Genomic DNA, 20,057 nt, shown 5'->3' with positions numbered 1-20,057 from the left:
CTTTCGCCCGGTATACTGGCCGATGATTGGCCGGGTACGTTTTGTCTGCTGGCTGAATAGTTTGTCTTCACCGTCACGACCTGACATGATAAGGCGAGGGGGTGGGCGTGGTGGAGGGCGTGGCTTGCGACGAGATCCTGCTGTGATTGGACCCGGTTTCGACGCCCGTGGGCGTGGCGGCAGGGTGGACTCTGCTGTGATTGGCCCCAGGCCCTCAGGGGCGTGGGCGCGGTGCGGGACTGGAGTCCGCTGAGTTCGGACGCCATTACACTGTATGAAAAAAAGAAGTAAATAAAGACGAGTTCCGCACGTCTTTCACGTCCCTGCGTGTCGATATAGTCTATACACACGCCTTCACGTCTGTTTCAAACTATTCAAGCGGGTGACTCTTCCGCGACCCTTCAACTCGCTCTGTGTGATAACGAGCGCGTGTATTTAGTAAGTCCATCACAAGAGACATCACGTCACGTCCTCGACTCTTTGGTGGGGGAACTCCGCGGAGCAGTCCGGGGGGGTTTACAACAGGACATCAGTGTTACAGGGTTGCGGGACCGCCTTCAGGAAAGACACACTTGTCTGTATCCATGTTGAATCTCTGTACAGCAGGGGGTCTTAACTGGGTCAAGCGGAATCGTGGGCTTCATTGTGTGTGTCTCTTTCAGAGACAGTGAGACTGTGTGTGTGTGTGGACTGACTCCTCTCTCAGAGACAGTGAGACTGTGTGTGTGTGGACTGAGCCCTCTCTCTCAGAGACAGTGAGACTGTGTGTGTGTGTCTCTCTCAGAGACAGTGAGACTGTGTGTGTGTGTCTCTCAGAGACAGTGAGACTATGTGTGTGTGGACTGAGCCCTCTCTCTCAGAGACAGTGAGACTGGTGCAGGGCCGAATTAGGCCAGTACCCACTATTGATAAACATACAGAAAAGAATATTAAAGTATTGGCTACACCTAAAAAACAGTGACCAAAATTCCTACCACCACAAAGCCCTGCTGAGCCAAGAGCTGAGCCCAAAACAGAGCCCCCTGAGCCAGCTGGTCCTGAGGCTCACTGACCTGAGCCACACCAACACTAACCAGCCTCAGGACAGCACTGCTAGAGCACCACAACCCAGACTCAACCACATCACAGCACAGATCAAACAGCAATATCTCACACACTGGGACACACACACACAAACACAACATAAACTGGAATGCTACAGAACCCTAAACAGACAATACACACTAGCTGAATATTTGACCAAAATAAAAAATAACAAACAGAAACAGACCCTGACGAAGTACAGGCTCAGTGACCACAACCTGGCCATAGAAACTGGGCGACACAGGCAGACCTGGCTGCCCAGAGAGGACAGGCTGTGCTCCCACTGCCAGCAGGGAGAAATAGAGACAGAGGTGCACTTCCTGCTGCACTGTGACAGATACTCTGGGATTAGAGAAACATTCTTCCCGAAATTCAGAAATCTAATCCCAGAGTTCCCACACCTGCCAGAATCACAACGGGTCCCAATCCTACTGGGAGAGGGAGGAGGGAACTCAGTTGAACTGGCAGCCCAGTATGTGATCTCCTGTCACAGCCTGAGGAACAGTGAGTCCGTCTCCCAATAATGCTCCAGCCGCCTACAGTATATGTCGATATTATATAATATGTCTTTGTTGTAAATGTCTGTAACATGTCTGTAGATTTTATTTTACTTCTATTTTTTGTTTTGTTCTATGTTAATTTTATTATTTTTATTTGCTTTGGCAACACTGATTGTACCTATCGGTCATGCTAATAAAGCACCTTGAATTGAATTGAACTGTGTGTGTGTCTCTCTCAGAGACAGTGAGACTGTGTGTGTGTGTGTGTCTCTCTCAGAGACAGTGAGACTGTGTGTGTGTGGACTGATCCCTCTCTCTCTCTGTCTCTCTCTCAGGTGTTCAGTGTAGGAGATTATAGTCCGGTCTGCTCTCTCAGAGACAGTGAGACTGTGTGTGTCTGTCTCAGAGACAGTGAGACTGTGTGTGTGTGGACTGACCCCTCTCTCTCAGAGACAGTGAGACTGCGTGTGTGTGTCTCTCTCAGAGACAGCGAGACTGTGTGTGTGTGTCTCTCTCAGAGACAGCGAGACTGTGTGTGTGTGTCTCTCTCAGAGACAGTGAGACTGTGTGTGTGTCTCTCTCAGAGACAGTGAGACTGTGTGTGTGTGTGTGTGTGTCTCTCTCAGAGACAGTGAGACTGTGTGTGTGTGGACTGATCCCTCTCTCTCTCTGTCTCTCTCTCAGGTGTTCAGTGTAGGAGATTATAGTCCGGTCTGCTCTCTCAGAGACAGTGAGACTGTGTGTGTCTGTCTCAGAGACAGTGAGACTGTGTGTGTGTGGACTGACCCCTCTCTCTCAGAGACAGTGAGACTGTGTGTGTGTGTCTCTCTCAGAGACAGCGAGACTGTGTGTGTGTGTCTCTCTCAGAGACAGCGAGACTGTGTGTGTGTGTCTCTCTCAGAGACAGTGAGACTGTGTGTGTGTCTCTCTCAGAGACAGTGAGACTGTGTGTGTGTGTGTGTCTCTCTCAGAGACAGTGAGACTGTGTGTGTGTGGACTGATCCCTCTCTCTCTCTGTCTCTCTCTCAGGTGTTCAGTGTAGGAGATTATAGTCCGGTCTGCTCTCTCAGAGACAGTGAGACTGTGTGTGTCTGTCTCAGAGACAGTGAGACTGTGTGTGTGTGGACTGACCCCTCTCTCTCAGAGACAGTGAGACTGTGTGTGTGTGTCTCTCTCAGAGACAGCGAGACTGTGTGTGTGTGTCTCTCTCAGAGACAGCGAGACTGTGTGTGTGTGTCTCTCTCAGAGACAGTGAGACTGTGTGTGTGTCTCTCTCAGAGACAGTGAGACTGTGTGTGTGTGTGGACTGAGCCCTCTCTCTCAGAGACAGTGAGACTGTGTGTGTGTGTCTCTCAGAGTCAGTGAGACTGTGTGTGTCTCTCTCAGAGACAGTGAGACTGTGTGTGTGTGTCTCTCTCAGAGACAGTGAGACTGTGTGTGTCTCTCTCTCAGAGACAGTGAGACTGTGTGTGTGTGTCTCTCAGAGTCAGTGAGACTGTGTGTGTGTCTCTCAGAGACAGTGAGACTGTGTGTGTGTGTCTCTCAGAGACAGTGAGACTGTGTGTGTGTGTGTGTGTGTGTGTGTGTGTGTGTGTGTGTGTGTGTGTGTGTGTGTGTGTGTGTGTGTGTGTGTGTCAGTGTCTTGGTTCTGTTCAGCTGGGCTCAGCCTGTGTGTCTGTGGAGCTGAGTTCTCTCTGTCCTGAGCTCGGCCCACACTGTCTCCCACGCTGACCACTGTGTGTGTGTGTCTCTCTCAGAGACAGTGAGACTGTGTGTGTCTCTCAGAGACAGTGAGACTGTGTGTGTGTGTGACAGTGTCTCGGTTCTGTTCAGCTGGGCTCAGCCTGTGTGTCTGTGTTGCTGAGTTCTCTCTGTCCTAAGCTCGGCCCACACTGTCTCCCACGCTGACCACTGTGTGTGTGTGTCTCTCTCAGAGACAGTGAGACTGTGTGTGTGTGTCTCTCAGAGACAGTGAGACTGTGTGTGTGTGTCTCTCTCAGAGACTGTGAGACTGTGTGTGTGTGTGTGTGTGTGTGTGTGTGTGTGTGTGTGTGTGTGTGTGTGTGTGTGTGTGTGTGTGTGTGTGTGTGTGACAGTGTCTTGGTTCTGTTCAGCTGGGCTCAGCCTGTGTCTGTGGAGCTGAGTTCTCTCTGTCCTGAGCTCGGCCCACACTGTCTCCCACGCTGACCACTGTGGAGCTCCGCTCGCGGGGGTCTCTGGATCCGCCCTGAACGAACCCCAGTCTGCCCAGCCCCCCCTCTCCTGTCTGTCCCCCCGGAGTGTGGACATCTCCTGCTGCGCCCCAACACTCAGGAGCTGTACCCCAGGGGTATCGGAGAGCTGCTGTCCACCTCCTGTTCCTGCTGCTGCTGCTCTTTTCACTGGTTTTGGACTCGTTCCTGTTGAGCGCCGTGAGGAAAGGTGGTATATAGACCAAGAGTATCATCATCATCATTCAGATGTGCCCCAGCAGTAAACGGAGTCTAGCTCACCCCTGCAGCGTTCGGGGTCCCCGCTGGGTCCACTGTCCTGACAGGGGGGCTTCTGTGGGAGAGAGACTGGAGAGTGCTCTGACCTCTGACCTCTGCTCTGTGCCCCCCTCCTTCTCCCACATAACTCTCTCTCCTCCTTTCTTCTCTTCTCTCTCCCCTTTCCCCCATTTCTATTCCCTCCCTCTCCTCCTGTCTCTATTCTCTCCTCTCTTCTTTTCCATCCTACTTTCTCTTCCTGTCTCTCTCCTCCCTCTTCCTGTCTCCCTCTCTCCAGCAGTGTCCCAGTTATGAACAACAGACAACAGTGAGCAGTCCATGAAGTTTTTTTATTCAGCAAACAAGTTGATAAAAATGAATAAACAATAAACAGATCATAAATAAACACTGATGAGATCAGTGACCACTGCACCTGAGTAAGCAGTGTGTTCTGTTCACTCCTCGACTGCACAGCACAATACAACACACCCTCACCCCTGTCACCTGCCTCACTGTGTCTCCCGTCCCGACGTGTGTATTCATGACTGAGGCCTTCTCTGATCTCCTCTCTCACTGTGTCTCCCGTCCTGCTGAGTGTATTCATGACTGGGGCTTCTCTGTGATCTCCTCCCTCTCTCTCACTGTTTCCTGTCCTGCTGTGTGTGTTTATTACTGAGGGATTCTCTGTGATCTCCTGTCCTGCTGTTTGTGTTCATTACTGAGGGATTCTCTGTGATCTCCTCTCTCTCACTGTGTCTCCTGTCCTGCTGTGTGTGTTTATTACTGAGGGAGTCTCTGTGATCTCCTCTCTCCCTGTGTCTCCTGTCCTGCTGTGTGTGTTTATTACTGAGGGATTCTCTGTGATCTCCTCTCTCTCACTGTGTCTCCTGTCCTGTTGTGTGTGGTTATTATTGAGGGACTCTCTGTGATCTCCTCTCTCTCTTTCCCACTGTGTCTCCTGTCCTGTTGTGTGTGTTTATTACTGAGGGAGTCTCTGTGATCTCCTCTCTCTCCCTGTGTCTCCTGTCCTGTTGTGTGTGTTTATTACTGAGGGATTCTCTGTGATCTCCTCTCTCTCTCTCACTGTGTCTCCTGTCCTGTTGTGTGTGTTTATTACTGAGGGATTCTCTGTGATCTCCTCTCTCTCACTGTGTCTCCTGTCCTGCTGTGTGTGTTTAATACTGAGGGAGTCTCTGTGATCTCCTCTCTCTCCCTGTGTCTCCTGTCCTGCTGTGTGTTTATTACTGAGGGAGTCTCTGTGATCTCCTCTCTCTCCCTGTGTCTCCTGTCCTGCTGTGTGTTTATTACTGAGGGACTCTCTGTGATCTCCTCTCTCTTACTGTGTCTCCTGTCCTGCTGTGTGTTTATTAATGAGGGAGTCTCTGTGATCTCTCCTCTCTCTCTCAGTGTCTCCTGTCCTGCTGTGTGTTTATCACTGCGGGTTTATTACTGAGGGTGTGTTTATCACTGAGTGATGATACTGAGTGTTTGTCACTGACACAGTGCTGCAGATAACAATGGGGGACTGAGCAGGATGAAAAGTAGAAAATTTGCTTTTCTCAATAAATAGAAACTACAAAGACCAGAATGCAATGGGACGGCGATAACTGAGATACTATGGCAGCCAACTTAGATGGGAGGAAAGTGACATTCTCTTGTTTTCACATTACAGGATGCTCAATTTGGCACTGAATCGTTGACAGATGTATACATATATATTTTCATAGAGAAGATCTGATATTCAATCAAGTATATACATTCAATGGGCTACGTCTCTACCTGTCTCTCTCTCTGTCAGCCTGTCTCTCTCACTGCCTGTCTGTTTCAGTCTCCTGCTCTCTGTCTGTCTGTCTCTCAGTCTCTCTGTCTGTCTCTCAGTCTCTCACTTTTCAATCTAACGTTTTTTTGTTTCTCTGGTTTGAAAACGAAGGCTCGTTGACTAATTACAATACAATACAAACAGCGTTCAGTTTGAACAGACTCATAGACACAGACACAGTGTGATACACAGACACACAGTGACAGACTGAGACACAGACACACAGTGTGATACACAGACACACAGTGACAGACTGAGACACAGACACAGTGTGATACACAGACACACAGTGACAGACTGAGACACAGACTCATACACACAGACACACAGTGACAGACTGAGACACAGACTCATAGACACAGACACAGTGTGATACACACAGACACACAGTGTGATACACAGACACACAGTGACAGACTGAGACACAGACACAGTGTGATACACAGACACACAGTGACAGACTGAGACACAGACACACAGTGTGATACACAGATACACAGTGACAGACTGAGACACAGACTCATACACACAGACACACAGTGACAGACTGAGACACAGACTCATAGACACAGACAGTGTGATACACACAGACACACAGTGACAGACTGAGACACAGACTCATAGACACAGACACAGTGTGATACACACAGACACACAGTGACAGACTGAGACACAGACTCATAGACACAGACACAGTGTGATACACACAGACACACAGTGACAGACTGAGACACACAAACACACAGTGTGTGAGACAGAGACACAGAGACACACAAACCCACAGTGACACACACAGACACAAACACACAGTAACAGACTGAGACACAGACTGAGAGACACAGACACACAGTGACAGACTGAGAGACACAGACACACAGTGACAGACTGAGAGACACAGACACACAGTGACAGACTGAGAGACACAGACACACAGTGACAGACTGTGAGACACAGACACACAGTGACAGACTGAGAGACACAGACACACAGTGACAGACTGAGAGACACAGACACACAGTGACAGACTGTGAGACACAGACACACAGTGACAGACTGTGAGACACAGACACACAGTGACAGACTGTGAGACACAGACACACAGTGACAGACTGAGAGACACAGACACACAGTGACAGACTGAGAGACACAGACACACAGTGACAGACTGAGAGACACAGACACACAGTGACAGACTGTGAGACACAGACACACAGTGACAGACTGAGAGACACAGACACACAGACCGAAACCGACACACATGAAGTGAGAAACAGACAGAGACAGAGAGACAGGCCAAGGACAAGCACACAGACAGGCAGGACACAGAGTTCATCAGCACGAGGGCTCAGAGACAGACAGCCCGGAGGAGGCAGGCCAGTCGCTGGCGTGAGGGGGGCAAGACGCCGTTGGTCTGTCTGTCTCTCCCCTCACCGTTCTCTTCAGATGGACACCTCGTATTCCCTTGTGTCCTGAGCAAGGAGAGACAAGGACATGAGGAGAGAGACAGACAGGGACAAGGAGAGAAAGACAGGGACAAAGAGAGAGGGAGACAGGAGCCAGAGGGAGAGAGAGGGACAAAGAGAGAGACAGACAGCAACAAGAAGAGAGAGACAGGGACAAGAAGAGAGACAGACAGGGACAAGAAGTGAGACAGGGACAAAGAGAGAGAGACAGGGACAAGAAGAGAGACAGACAGGGACAAAGAGAGAGATGGGAACAAGAAGAGAGAAGGATAGAGAGAGAGAGAGACAAAAGAGAGACAAACAGGGACAGAGCGAGAGACAGGTGGAGAGGTGTTTGTTCAGTTCAGTGTACTGTCATACGCACAAGTGCAATGAAGTCCTTATTTTCCCGTATTGTCCAATACACAGACACTGAAGGAATCACCAGACACATAAACACAGAACAGCAGCAACCAGTTAAATAACATACAACTTCAAAAGAGAGAGAGAGAGAGGGATGAGGAGAGGGGGTTAGGGGTGTACACAGACAGAGAGACAGGCAGTCTTACCCCAGCCTCGTACAGGGGGTTGTTGAAGTCTGACTCCACAGTGATGGGGCTGTAGGAGTGAGTGTGAGAGAGAGACAGGCCAAACAAAGACTTTCCCTGGAACCTGCAAACCACACACAGACAGGAGACGCAGTGTGAGAGAGAGACAGGCCAAACAAAGACTTTCCCTGGAACCTGACCCACTGACCCACTGACCCACTGACCCACTGACCCACTGACCCTCTGACCCACTGACCCACTGACCCTCTGACCCTCTGACCCTCTGACCCTCTGACTCATACGCTCACTGACCCTCTGACCCACACACTCACTGACTCAATGACTCACTGACCTACTGACCCTCTGACCCCTCTGACTCACTGACTCACACGCTCACTGACCCACTGACAGCAATGGGCGGGACTTACTTGGTGTAATACAGGTAGATTCCACCAATCAGAAAGATGACCAGGATGATTGGCATGAAGATCGCAAGGGCGATGTTCCCGCCCTTCATCTGGGGGGAGCGATCGGTCGCCCGGGAGACTGAAAGACAGAGGGGGAGCGGCCTCGTCAGCGGCTGGCCGGCGGCCCTGCCCGTCACGGGCGGGAGACCAATCAGAGCGCGGCCCGGGGGGGCGGGGGCGGGGCCGGGACTGACCTTCGAGCTTGTGGTCCTCCAGTAACTCCTCGTACGCTGTCCAGGGGCGGAGACACAGAGGGAGGCAGGTTAGTCCCCAGAGCCCAGACCGTCCCTGGAAACAAGGGTGTGTGCTCCTGTCTCTCCTCCTGTCCCTCCTCCTGTCTCTCCCCCCCCAGTCCCTGTCTCTCCTCCTGTCTCCCCCCCCCGTCCCTGCCTCTCCTCCTGTCTCTACTCCTCTCTCCCCCCCCGTCCCTGCCTCTCCTCCTGTCTCTCCCCCCCGTCCCTGCCTCTCCTCCTGTCTCTACTCCTCTCTCTCCCCCACCAGTCCCTGTCTCTGCTCCTGTCTCTCCTCCTGTCTCTCTCCCCCCAGTCCCTGCCTCTCCTCCTGTCTCTCCCCCCCAGTCCCTGTCTCTCCTCCTGTCTCTCCTCCTCTCTCTCTGCCCCCCCAGTCCCTGTCTCTCCTCCTGTCTCTCCCCCCCGTCCCTGCCTCTCCTCCTGTCTCTACTCCTCTCTCTCCCCCCCAGTCCCTGTCTCTGCTCCTGTCTCTCCTCCTGTCTCTCTCCCCCCCGTCCCTGCCTCTCCTCCTGTCTCTCCTCCTTTCTCTCTCCCCCCCGTCCCTGCCTCTCCTCCTGTCTCTCCCCCCCAGTCCCTGCCTCTCCTCCTGTCTCTACTCCTCTCTCCACCCCCAGTCCCTGTCTCTCCTCCTGTCTCTCCCCCCCGTCCCTGCCTCTCCTCCTGTCTCTCTCCCCCCCGTCCCTGCCTCTCCTCCTGTCTCTACTCCTCTCTCCCCCCCGTCCCTGCCTCTCTCTCCCCCCCGTCCCTGTCTCTACTCCTGTCTCTACTCCTCTTTCTCTCCCCCCCCAGTCCCTGCCTCTCCTCCTGTCTCTACTCCTCTCTCCCCCCCCGTCCCTGCCTCTCCTCCTGTCTCTACTCCTCTCTCTCCCCCCCCGTCCCTGCCTCTCCTCCTGTCTCTCCCCCATGTCCCTGCCTCTCCTCCTGTCTCTACTCCTCTCTCTACACCCTGTCCCTGTCTCTCCTCCTGTCTCTACTCCTCTCTCCCCCCCCGTCCCTGCCTCTCCTCCTGTCTCTCCCCCCCAGTCCCTGCCTCTCCTCCTGTCTCTACTCCTCTCTCCACCCCCAGTCCCTGTCTCTCCTCCTGTCTCTCCCCCCCAGTCCCTGTCTCTCCTCCCCAGTCCCTGCCTCTCCTCCTGTCTCTACTCCTCTCTCCCCCCCCGTCCCTGCCTCTCCTCCTGTCTCTCCCCCCAGTCCCTGTCTCTCCTCCTGTCTCTACTCCTCTCTCTCCCCCCGTCCCTGCCTCTCCTCCTGTCTCTCCCCCCAGTCCCTGTCTCTCCTCCTGTCTCTACTCCTCTCTCTCCCCCCCGTCCCTGCCTCTCCTCCTGTCTCTACTCCTCTCTCCCCCCCGTCCCTGCTCTCTCTCCCCCCCGTCCCTGTCTCTCCTCCTGTCTCTCTCCCCCCCGTCCCTGCCTCTCCTCCTGTCTCTACTCCTCTCTCTCCCCCCGTCCCTGCCTCTCCTCCTGTCTCTCCCCCCCAGTCCCTGCCTCTCCTCCTGTCTCTACTCCTCTCTCCCCCCCCGTCCCTGCCTCTCCTCCTGTCTCTCCCCCCAGTCCCTGTCTCTCCTCCTGTCTCTACTCCTCTCTCTCCCCCCCGTCCCTGCCTCTCCTCCTGTCTCTACTCCTCTCTCCCCCCCCGTCCCTGCCTCTCCTCCTGTCTCTCCCCCCCAGTCCCTGTCTCTCCTCCTGTCTCTACTCCTCTCTCTCCCCCCTATCCCTGTCTCTCCTCCTGTCTCTACTCCTCTCTCTCCCCCCCGTCCCTGCCTCTCCTCCTGTCTCTACTCCTCTCTCCCCCCCCGTCCCTGCCTCTCCTCCTGTCTCTCCCCCCCAGTCCCTGCCTCTCCTCCTGTCTCTACTCCTCTCTCCACCCCCAGTCCCTGTCTCTCCTCCTGTCTCTCCCCCCCAGTCCCTGCCTCTCCTCCTGTCTCTACTCCTCTCTCCACCCCCAGTCCCTGTCTCTCCTCCTGTCTCTCCCCCCCGTCCCTGCCTCTCCTCCTGTCTCTCTCCCCCCCGTCCCTGCCTCTCCTCCTGTCTCTACTCCTCTCTCCCCCCCGTCCCTGCCTCTCTCTCCCCCCCGTCCCTGTCTCTACTCCTGTCTCTACTCCTCTTTCTCTCCCCCCCCAGTCCCTGCCTCTCCTCCTGTCTCTACTCCTCTCTCCCCCCCCGTCCCTGCCTCTCCTCCTGTCTCTACTCCTCTCTCTCCCCCCCCGTCCCTGCCTCTCCTCCTGTCTCTCCCCCATGTCCCTGCCTCTCCTCCTGTCTCTACTCCTCTCTCTACCCCCTGTCCCTGTCTCTCCTCCTGTCTCTACTCCTCTCTCCCCCCCCGTCCCTGCCTCTCCTCCTGTCTCTCCCCCCCAGTCCCTGCCTCTCCTCCTGTCTCTACTCCTCTCTCCACCCCCAGTCCCTGTCTCTCCTCCTGTCTCTCCCCCCCAGTCCCTGTCTCTCCTCCCCAGTCCCTGCCTCTCCTCCTGTCTCTACTCCTCTCTCCCCCCCCGTCCCTGCCTCTCCTCCTGTCTCTCCCCCCAGTCCCTGTCTCTCCTCCTGTCTCTACTCCTCTCTCTCCCCCCGTCCCTGCCTCTCCTCCTGTCTCTCCCCCCAGTCCCTGTCTCTCCTCCTGTCTCTACTCCTCTCTCTCCCCCCCGTCCCTGCCTCTCCTCCTGTCTCTACTCCTCTCTCCCCCCCGTCCCTGCCTCTCTCTCCCCCCCGTCCCTGTCTCTCCTCCTGTCTCTCTCCCCCCCGTCCCTGCCTCTCCTCCTGTCTCTACTCCTCTCTCTCCCCCCGTCCCTGCCTCTCCTCCTGTCTCTCCCCCCCAGTCCCTGCCTCTCCTCCTGTCTCTCCCCCCCAGTCCCTGCCTCTCCTCCTGTCTCTACTCCTCTCTCCCCCCCCGTCCCTGCCTCTCCTCCTGTCTCTCCCCCCAGTCCCTGTCTCTCCTCCTGTCTCTACTCCTCTCTCTCCCCCCCGTCCCTGCCTCTCCTCCTGTCTCTACTCCTCTCTCCCCCCCCGTCCCTGCCTCTCCTCCTGTCTCTCCCCCCCAGTCCCTGTCTCTCCTCCTGTCTCTACTCCTCTCTCTCCCCCCTGTCCCTGTCTCTCCTCCTGTCTCTACTCCTCTCTCTCCCCCCCGTCCCTGCCTCTCCTCCTGTCTCTACTCCTCTCTCCCCCCCCGTCCCTGCCTCTCCTCCTGTCTCTCCCCCCCAGTCCCTGCCTCTCCTCCTGTCTCTACTCCTCTCTCCACCCCCAGTCCCTGTCTCTCCTCCTGTCTCTCCCCCCCAGTCCCTGTCTCTCCTCCTGTCTCTCCCCCCCAGTCCCTGCCTCTCCTCCTGTCTCTACTCCTCTCTCCCCCCCCGTCCCTGCCTCTCCTCCTGTCTCTCCCCCCCAGTCCCTGTCTCTCCTCCTATCTCTACCCCCCCAGTCCCTGCCTCTCCTCCTGTCTCTACTCCTCTCTCTCCCCCCAGTCCCTGCCTCTCCTCCTGTCTCTACTCCTCTCTCTCCCCCCTGTCCCTGCCTTACCTCTTGATCATTTCGATCTCTCTCTGTTTCTATACTCACAGGCTCAAACCATCTCTTACCTTTGCAGAAGGGGGGCGGACTGTTCCACTGAGAGGGGTGTCCAGGGATGCAGGTAATGGTGACCTCGCCGATGAGCTCGTAGCCCTCGTAGCAGAAGAACCGCAGAGTCTCTCCAGCCTGGTAGCGGTGCTTGTAAAGAGTCTGATAGCCATTCTCAGGGATACCAGGGTTAGGGCAGGGCTCATACTTCACTGAGAGAGAGGGACAGGTTAATGCATTAACACTGAATGGACACTCCAGTACATTAACACTGCACTGAGAGAGAGGGGTTAATACAGACACACTGACTGGACACTCCAGTACATTAACACTGCACTGAGAGAGAGGGGTTAATACACACACACTGACTGGACACTCCAGTACATTAACACTGCACTGAGAGAGAGGGGTTAATACACACACACTGACTGGACACTCCAGTACATTAACACTGCACTGAGAGAGAGAGGGGTTAATACAGACACACTGACTGGACACTCCAGTACATTAACACTGCACTGAGAGAGAGAGGGGTTAATACACACACACTGACTGGACACTCCAGTACATGAACACTGCACTGAGAGAGAGAGGGGTTAATACACACACACTGACTGGACACTCCAGTACATTAACACTGCACTGAGAGAGAGAGGGGTTAATACACACACACTGACTGGACACTCCAGTACATTAACACTGCACTGAGAGAGAGAGGGGTTAATACAGACACACTGACTGGACACTCCAGTACATTAACACTGCACTGAGAGAGAGGGGTTCATACAGACACACTGACTGGACACTCCAGTACATTAACACTGCACTGAGAGAGAGAGGGGGGTTCATACAGACACACTGACTGGACACTCCAGTACATGAACACTGCACTGAGAGAGAGAGGGGTTAATACAAACACACTGACTGGACACTCCAGTACGTTAACACTGCACTGAGAGAGAGAGGGGGGTTCATACAGACACACTGACTGGACACTCCAGTACATGAACACTGCACTGAGAGAGAGAGGGGTTAATACAGACACACTGACTGGACACTCCTGTACATTAACACTGCACTGAGAAACACACACAGCAGGACAGGAGACACAGTGAGAGAGAGGAGATCACAGAAAATCCCTCAGTAATAAACACACACAACAGGACAGGAGACACAGTGAGAGAGAGAGAGGAGATCACAGAGTCCCTCAGTAATAACCACACACAACAGGACACACACACTGAGAGAGAGATGGGTTAATACAGACACACTGACTGGACACTCCAGTACATTAACACTGCACTGAGAGAGAGATGGGTTAATACAGACACACTGACTGGACACTCCAGTACATTAACACTGCACTGAGAGAGAGAGAGAGGGGTTAATACAGACACACTGACTGGACACTCCAGTACATTAACACTGCACTGAGAGAGAGAGGGGTTAATACAGACACACTGACTGGACACTCCAGTACATTAACACTGCACTGAGAGAGAGAGGGGTTCACAGGGGTATCAGTGTAGAGACAGAAGAGGCGCAGTCACTCACAGACACACTTTGGGCTGCGGTCACTCCACTTCGGGGTGCCTGTGTCACGGCTGTGGCAGGTGAGGGAAGGGGCCCCCTCCAGCTGATACCCCTCAGAGCAAGAGAACCGCACCACAACGCCCACGGGGAACAGGGCCTCTGCAACCTGTCGGGCCCCACCCAGAACTGTCCTCACGCCATTCACCACTTCCCCTGGGTCAGAACAGTACTGGACTGAGAGAGAGAGGGGTAAATAAAGACTCCAGAGGTTAATATAGACACTCCTTTCACACAGACCCTAATACAGACCCCAGAGACACTCCTCACACAGAGAGATCAATACAGACCCTAATACAGACCCCAGAGACACTCCTCACACAGAGAGATGAACACAGACCCTAATACAGACCCCAGAGACACTCCTCACACAGAGAGATCAATACAGACCCTAATACAGACCCAGAGACACTCCTCACACAGAGATGAAGACAGACCCTAATACAGACCCCAGAGACACTCCTCACACAGAGAGATGAATACAGACCCTAATAGAGACCCCAGAGACACTCCTCACACAGAGAGATGAACACAGACCCTAATACAGACCCAGAGACACTCCTCACACAGAGAGATGAATACAGACCCTAATACAGACCCCAGAGACACTCCTCACACAGAGAGATCAATACAGACCCTGATACAGACCCTAGAGACACTCCTCACACAGAGATGAATACAGACCCTAATACAGACCCCAGAGACCCTCCTCACACAGGGAGATGAAGACAGACCCTAATACAGACCCCAGAGACACTCTTCACACAGAGAGATGAACACAGACCCTAATACAGACCCCAGAGACACTCCTCACACAGAGAGATGAACACAGACCCTAATACAGACCCCAGAGACACTCCTCACACAGAGAGATGAACACAGACCCTAATACAGACCCCAGAGACACTCCTCACACAGAGAGATGAACACAGACCCTAATACAGACCCCAGAGACACTCCTCACACAGAGAGATGAACACAGACCCTAATACAGACCACAGATACACTCCTCACACAGAGAGATTAACACAGACCCTAATACAGACCCAGAGACACTCCTCACACAGAGAGATGAACACAGACCCTAATACAGACCCCAGAGACACTCCTCACACAGAGAGATGAATACAGACCCTAATACAGACCCCAGAGACACTCCTCACACAGAGAGATCAATACAGACCCTAATACAGACCCTAGAGACACTCCTCACACAGAGATGAATACAGACCCTAATACAGGCCCCAGAGACACTCCTCACACAGGGAGATGAAGACAGACCCTAATACAGACCCCAGAGACACTCCTCACACAGAGAGATCAATACAGACCCTAATACAGACCCTAGAGACACTCCTCACACAGAGATGAATACAGACCCTAATACAGACCCCAGAGACACTCCTCACACAGAGAGATCAATACAGACCCTAATACAGACCCCAGAGACACTCCTCACACAGAGAGATGAACACAGACCCTAATACAGACCCCAGAGACACTCCTCACACAGAGAGATGAACACAGACCCTGATACAGACCCCAGAGACACTCCTCACACAGAGAGATGAATACAGACCCTAATACAGACCCCAGAGACACTCCTCACACAGGGAGATGAAGACAGACCCTAATACAGACCCCAGAGACACTCCTCACACAGAGAGATGAACACAGACCCTAATACAGACCCCAGAGACACTCCTCACACAGGGAGATGAATACAGACCTTAATACAGACCCCAGAGACACTCCTCACACAGAGAGATGAACACAGACCCTAATACAGACCCCAGAGACACTCCTCACACAGGGAGATGAACACAGACCCCAGAGACACTCCTCACACAGGGAGATGAACACAGACCCTAATACAGACCCCAGAGATACTCCTCACACAGAGAGATGAACACAGACCCTAATACAGACCCCAGAGACACTCCTCACACAGAGAGATGAACACAGACCCTAATACAGACCCCAGAGACACTCCTCACACAGGGAGATGAACACAGACCCCAATACAGACCCCAGAGAGACTCCTCACACAGAGAGATGAACACAGACCCTAATACAGACCCCAGAGACACTCCTCACACAGGGAGATGAATACAGACCCTAATAGAGACCCCAGAGACACTCCTCACACAGAGAGATGAACACAGACCCTAATACAGACCCCAGAGACACTCCTCACACAGGGAGATGAACACAGACCCTAATACAGACCCCAGAGACAGTCCTCACACAGGGAGATGAATACAGACCCTAATACAGACCCCAGAGACACTCCTCACACAGAGAGATGAACACAGACCCTAATACAGACCCCAGAGACACTCTTCACACAGAGAGATGAACACAGACCCTAATACAGACCCCAGAGACACTCCTCACACAGAGAGATGAACACAGACCCTAATACAGACCCCAGAGACACTCCTCAGACAGAGAGATGAACACAGACCCTAATACAGACCCCAGAGACACTCCTCACACAGAGAGATGAACACAGACCCTAATACAGACCCCAGAGACACTCCTCACACAGAGAGATCAATACAGACCCTAATACAGACCCCAGAGACACTCCTCACACAGGGAGATGAACACAGACCCTAATACAGACCCCAGAGACACTCCTCACACAGAGAGATGAACACAGACCCTAATACAGACCCCAGAGACACTCCTCAGACAGAGAGATGAACACAGACCCTAATACAGACCCCAGAGACACTCCTCACACAGAGAGATGAACACAGACCCTAATACAGACCCCAGAGACACTCCTCACACAGAGAGATGAACACAGACCCTAATACAGACCCCAGAGACACTCCTCACACAGAGAGATGAACACAGACCCCAGAGACACTCCTCACACAGGGAGATGAACACAGACCCTAATACAGACCCCAGAGACACTCCTCACACAGAGAGATGAACACAGACCCTAATACAGACCCCAGAGACACTCCTCACACAGAGAGATTAACACAGACCCTAATACAGACCCAGAGACACTCCTCACACAGAGAGATGAACACAGACCCTAATACAGACCCCAGAGACACTCCTCACACAGAGAGATGAACACAGACCCTAATACAGACCCCAGAGACACTCCTCACACAGAGAGATGAACACAGACCCTAATACAGACCCCAGAGACACTCCTCACACAGAGAGATGAACACAGATCCTAATACAGACCCCAGAGACACTCCTCACACAGAGAGATGAACACAGATCCTAATACAGACCCCAGAGACACTCCTCACACAGAGAGATGAACACAGACCCTAATACAGACCCCAGAGACACTCCTCACACAGAGAGATCAATACAGACCCTAATACAGACCCCAGAGACACTCCTCACACAGAGAGATCAATACAGACCCTAATACAGACCCCAGAGACACTCCTCACACAGAGAGATGAACACAGACCCTAATACAGACCCCAGAGACACTCCTCACACAGAGAGATGAACACAGACCCTAATACAGACCCCAGAGACACTCCTCACACAGAGAGATGAATACAGACCCTAATACAGACCCCAGAGACACTCCTCACACAGAGAGATCAATACAGACCCTAATACAGACCCCAGAGACACTCCTCACACAGAGAGATGAACACAGACCCTAATACAGACCCCAGAGACACTCCTCACACAGAGAGATGAACACAGACCCTAATACAGACCCCAGAGACACTCCTCACACAGAGAGATCAATACAGACCCTAATACAGACCCCAGAGACACTCCTCACACAGAGAGATGAACACAGACCCTAATACAGACCCCAGAGACACTCCTCACACAGAGAGATCAATACAGACCCTAATACAGACCCAGAGACACTCCTCACACAGAGATGAAGACAGACCCTAATACAGACCCCAGAGACACTCCTCACACAGAGAGATGAATACAGACCCTAATAGAGACCCCAGAGACACTCCTCACACAGAGAGATGAACACAGACCCTAATACAGACCCAGAGACACTCCTCACACAGAGAGATGAATACAGACCCTAATACAGACCCCAGAGACACTCCTCACACAGAGAGATCAATACAGACCCTGATACAGACCCTAGAGACACTCCTCACACAGAGATGAATACAGACCCTAATACAGACCCCAGAGACCCTCCTCACACAGGGAGATGAAGACAGACCCTAATACAGACCCCAGAGACACTCTTCACACAGAGAGATGAACACAGACCCTAATACAGACCCCAGAGACACTCCTCACACAGAGAGATGAACACAGACCCTAATACAGACCCCAGAGACACTCCTCACACAGAGAGATGAACACAGACCCTAATACAGACCCCAGAGACACTCCTCACACAGAGAGATGAACACAGACCCTAATACAGACCCCAGAGACACTCCTCACACAGAGAGATGAACACAGACCCTAATACAGACCACAGATACACTCCTCACACAGAGAGATTAACACAGACCCTAATACAGACCCAGAGACACTCCTCACACAGAGAGATGAACACAGACCCTAATACAGACCCCAGAGACACTCCTCACACAGAGAGATGAATACAGACCCTAATACAGACCCCAGAGACACTCCTCACACAGAGAGATCAATACAGACCCTAATACAGACCCTAGAGACACTCCTCACACAGAGATGAATACAGACCCTAATACAGGCCCCAGAGACACTCCTCACACAGGGAGATGAAGACAGACCCTAATACAGACCCCAGAGACACTCCTCACACAGAGAGATCAATACAGACCCTAATACAGACCCTAGAGACACTCCTCACACAGAGATGAATACAGACCCTAATACAGACCCCAGAGACACTCCTCACACAGAGAGATCAATACAGACCCTAATACAGACCCCAGAGACACTCCTCACACAGAGAGATGAACACAGACCCTAATACAGACCCCAGAGACACTCCTCACACAGAGAGATGAACACAGACCCTGATACAGACCCCAGAGACACTCCTCACACAGAGAGATGAATACAGACCCTAATACAGACCCCAGAGACACTCCTCACACAGGGAGATGAAGACAGACCCTAATACAGACCCCAGAGACACTCCTCACACAGAGAGATGAACACAGACCCTAATACAGACCCCAGAGACACTCCTCACACAGGGAGATGAATACAGACCTTAATACAGACCCCAGAGACACTCCTCACACAGAGAGATGAACACAGACCCTAATACAGACCCCAGAGACACTCCTCACACAGGGAGATGAATACAGACCCTAATACAGACCCCAGAGACACTCCTCACACAGGGAGATGAACACAGACCCCAGAGACACTCCTCACACAGGGAGATGAACACAGACCCTAATACAGACCCCAGAGATACTCCTCACACAGAGAGATGAACACAGACCCTAATACAGACCCCAGAGACACTCCTCACACAGAGAGATGAACACAGACCCTAATACAGACCCCAGAGACACTCCTCACACAGGGAGATGAACACAGACCCCAATACAGACCCCAGAGAGACTCCTCACACAGAGAGATGAACACAGACCCTAATACAGACCCCAGAGACACTCCTCACACAGGGAGATGAATACAGACCCTAATACAGACCCCAGAGACACTCCTCACACAGAGAGATGAACACAGACCCTAATACAGACCCCAGAGACACTCCTCACACAGGGAGATGAACACAGACCCTAATACAGACCCCAGAGACAGTCCTCACACAGGGAGATGAATACAGACCCTAATACAGACCCCAGAGACACTCCTCACACAGAGAGATGAACACAGACCCTAATACAGACCCCAGAGACACTCTTCACACAGAGAGATGAACACAGACCCTAATACAGACCCCAGAGACACTCCTCACACAGAGAGATGAACACAGACCCTAATACAGACCCCAGAGACACTCCTCAGACAGAGAGATGAACACAGACCCTAATACAGACCCCAGAGACACTCCTCACACAGAGAGATGAACACAGACCCTAATACAGACCCCAGAGACACTCCTCACACAGAGAGATCAATACAGACCCTAATACAGACCCCAGAGACACTCCTCACACAGGGAGATGAACACAGACCCTAATACAGACCCCAGAGACACTCCTCACACAGAGAGATGAACACAGACCCTAATACAGACCCCAGAGACACTCCTCAGACAGAGAGATGAACACAGACCCTAATACAGACCCCAGAGACACTCCTCACACAGAGAGATGAACACAGACCCTAATACAGACCCCAGAGACACTCCTCACACAGAGAGATGAACACAGACCCTAATACAGACCCCA

At 52.8% G+C, this 20,057-nt stretch overlaps 1 protein-coding gene across 3 annotated transcripts in view; it reads right to left on the bottom strand.

The window, feature by feature from the left end:
• Nucleotides 1-4,382: 4,382 nt before the first annotated feature.
• Nucleotides 4,383-20,057, bottom strand: part of sez6l2 (seizure related 6 homolog (mouse)-like 2) — a 44,941-nt gene continuing 29,266 nt past the window's right edge. For 2 of the 3 annotated variants that reach the window (XM_088637323.1, XM_088637324.1), the window contains exons 14-19: nt 13,675-13,887; nt 12,141-12,332; nt 8,522-8,557; nt 8,289-8,406; nt 7,882-7,984; nt 4,383-7,339 (exon numbers count right to left, since the gene is read on the bottom strand). In XM_088637323.1, coding sequence (XP_088493449.1) covers nt 7,310-7,339; nt 7,882-7,984; nt 8,289-8,406; nt 8,522-8,557; nt 12,141-12,332; nt 13,675-13,887 — 692 coding nt within the window. In that variant the 3' untranslated portion in view covers nt 4,383-7,309. The remainder of the gene's footprint in view (nt 7,340-7,881; nt 7,985-8,288; nt 8,407-8,521; nt 8,558-12,140; nt 12,333-13,674; nt 13,888-20,057) is intronic. The other variant, XM_088637325.1, reaches the window with a different exon arrangement.

Source organism: Lepisosteus platostomus, chromosome 6 (genome assembly GCF_059453375.1).
Source record: "Lepisosteus platostomus isolate fLepPlt1 chromosome 6, fLepPlt1.hap1, whole genome shotgun sequence".
Classification (NCBI taxonomy): Eukaryota; Metazoa; Chordata; class Actinopteri; order Semionotiformes; family Lepisosteidae; genus Lepisosteus; species Lepisosteus platostomus.
The sequence above is the reverse complement of the archived record's forward strand: the minus strand, read 5'-3'. Positions and strand labels throughout refer to the sequence as shown.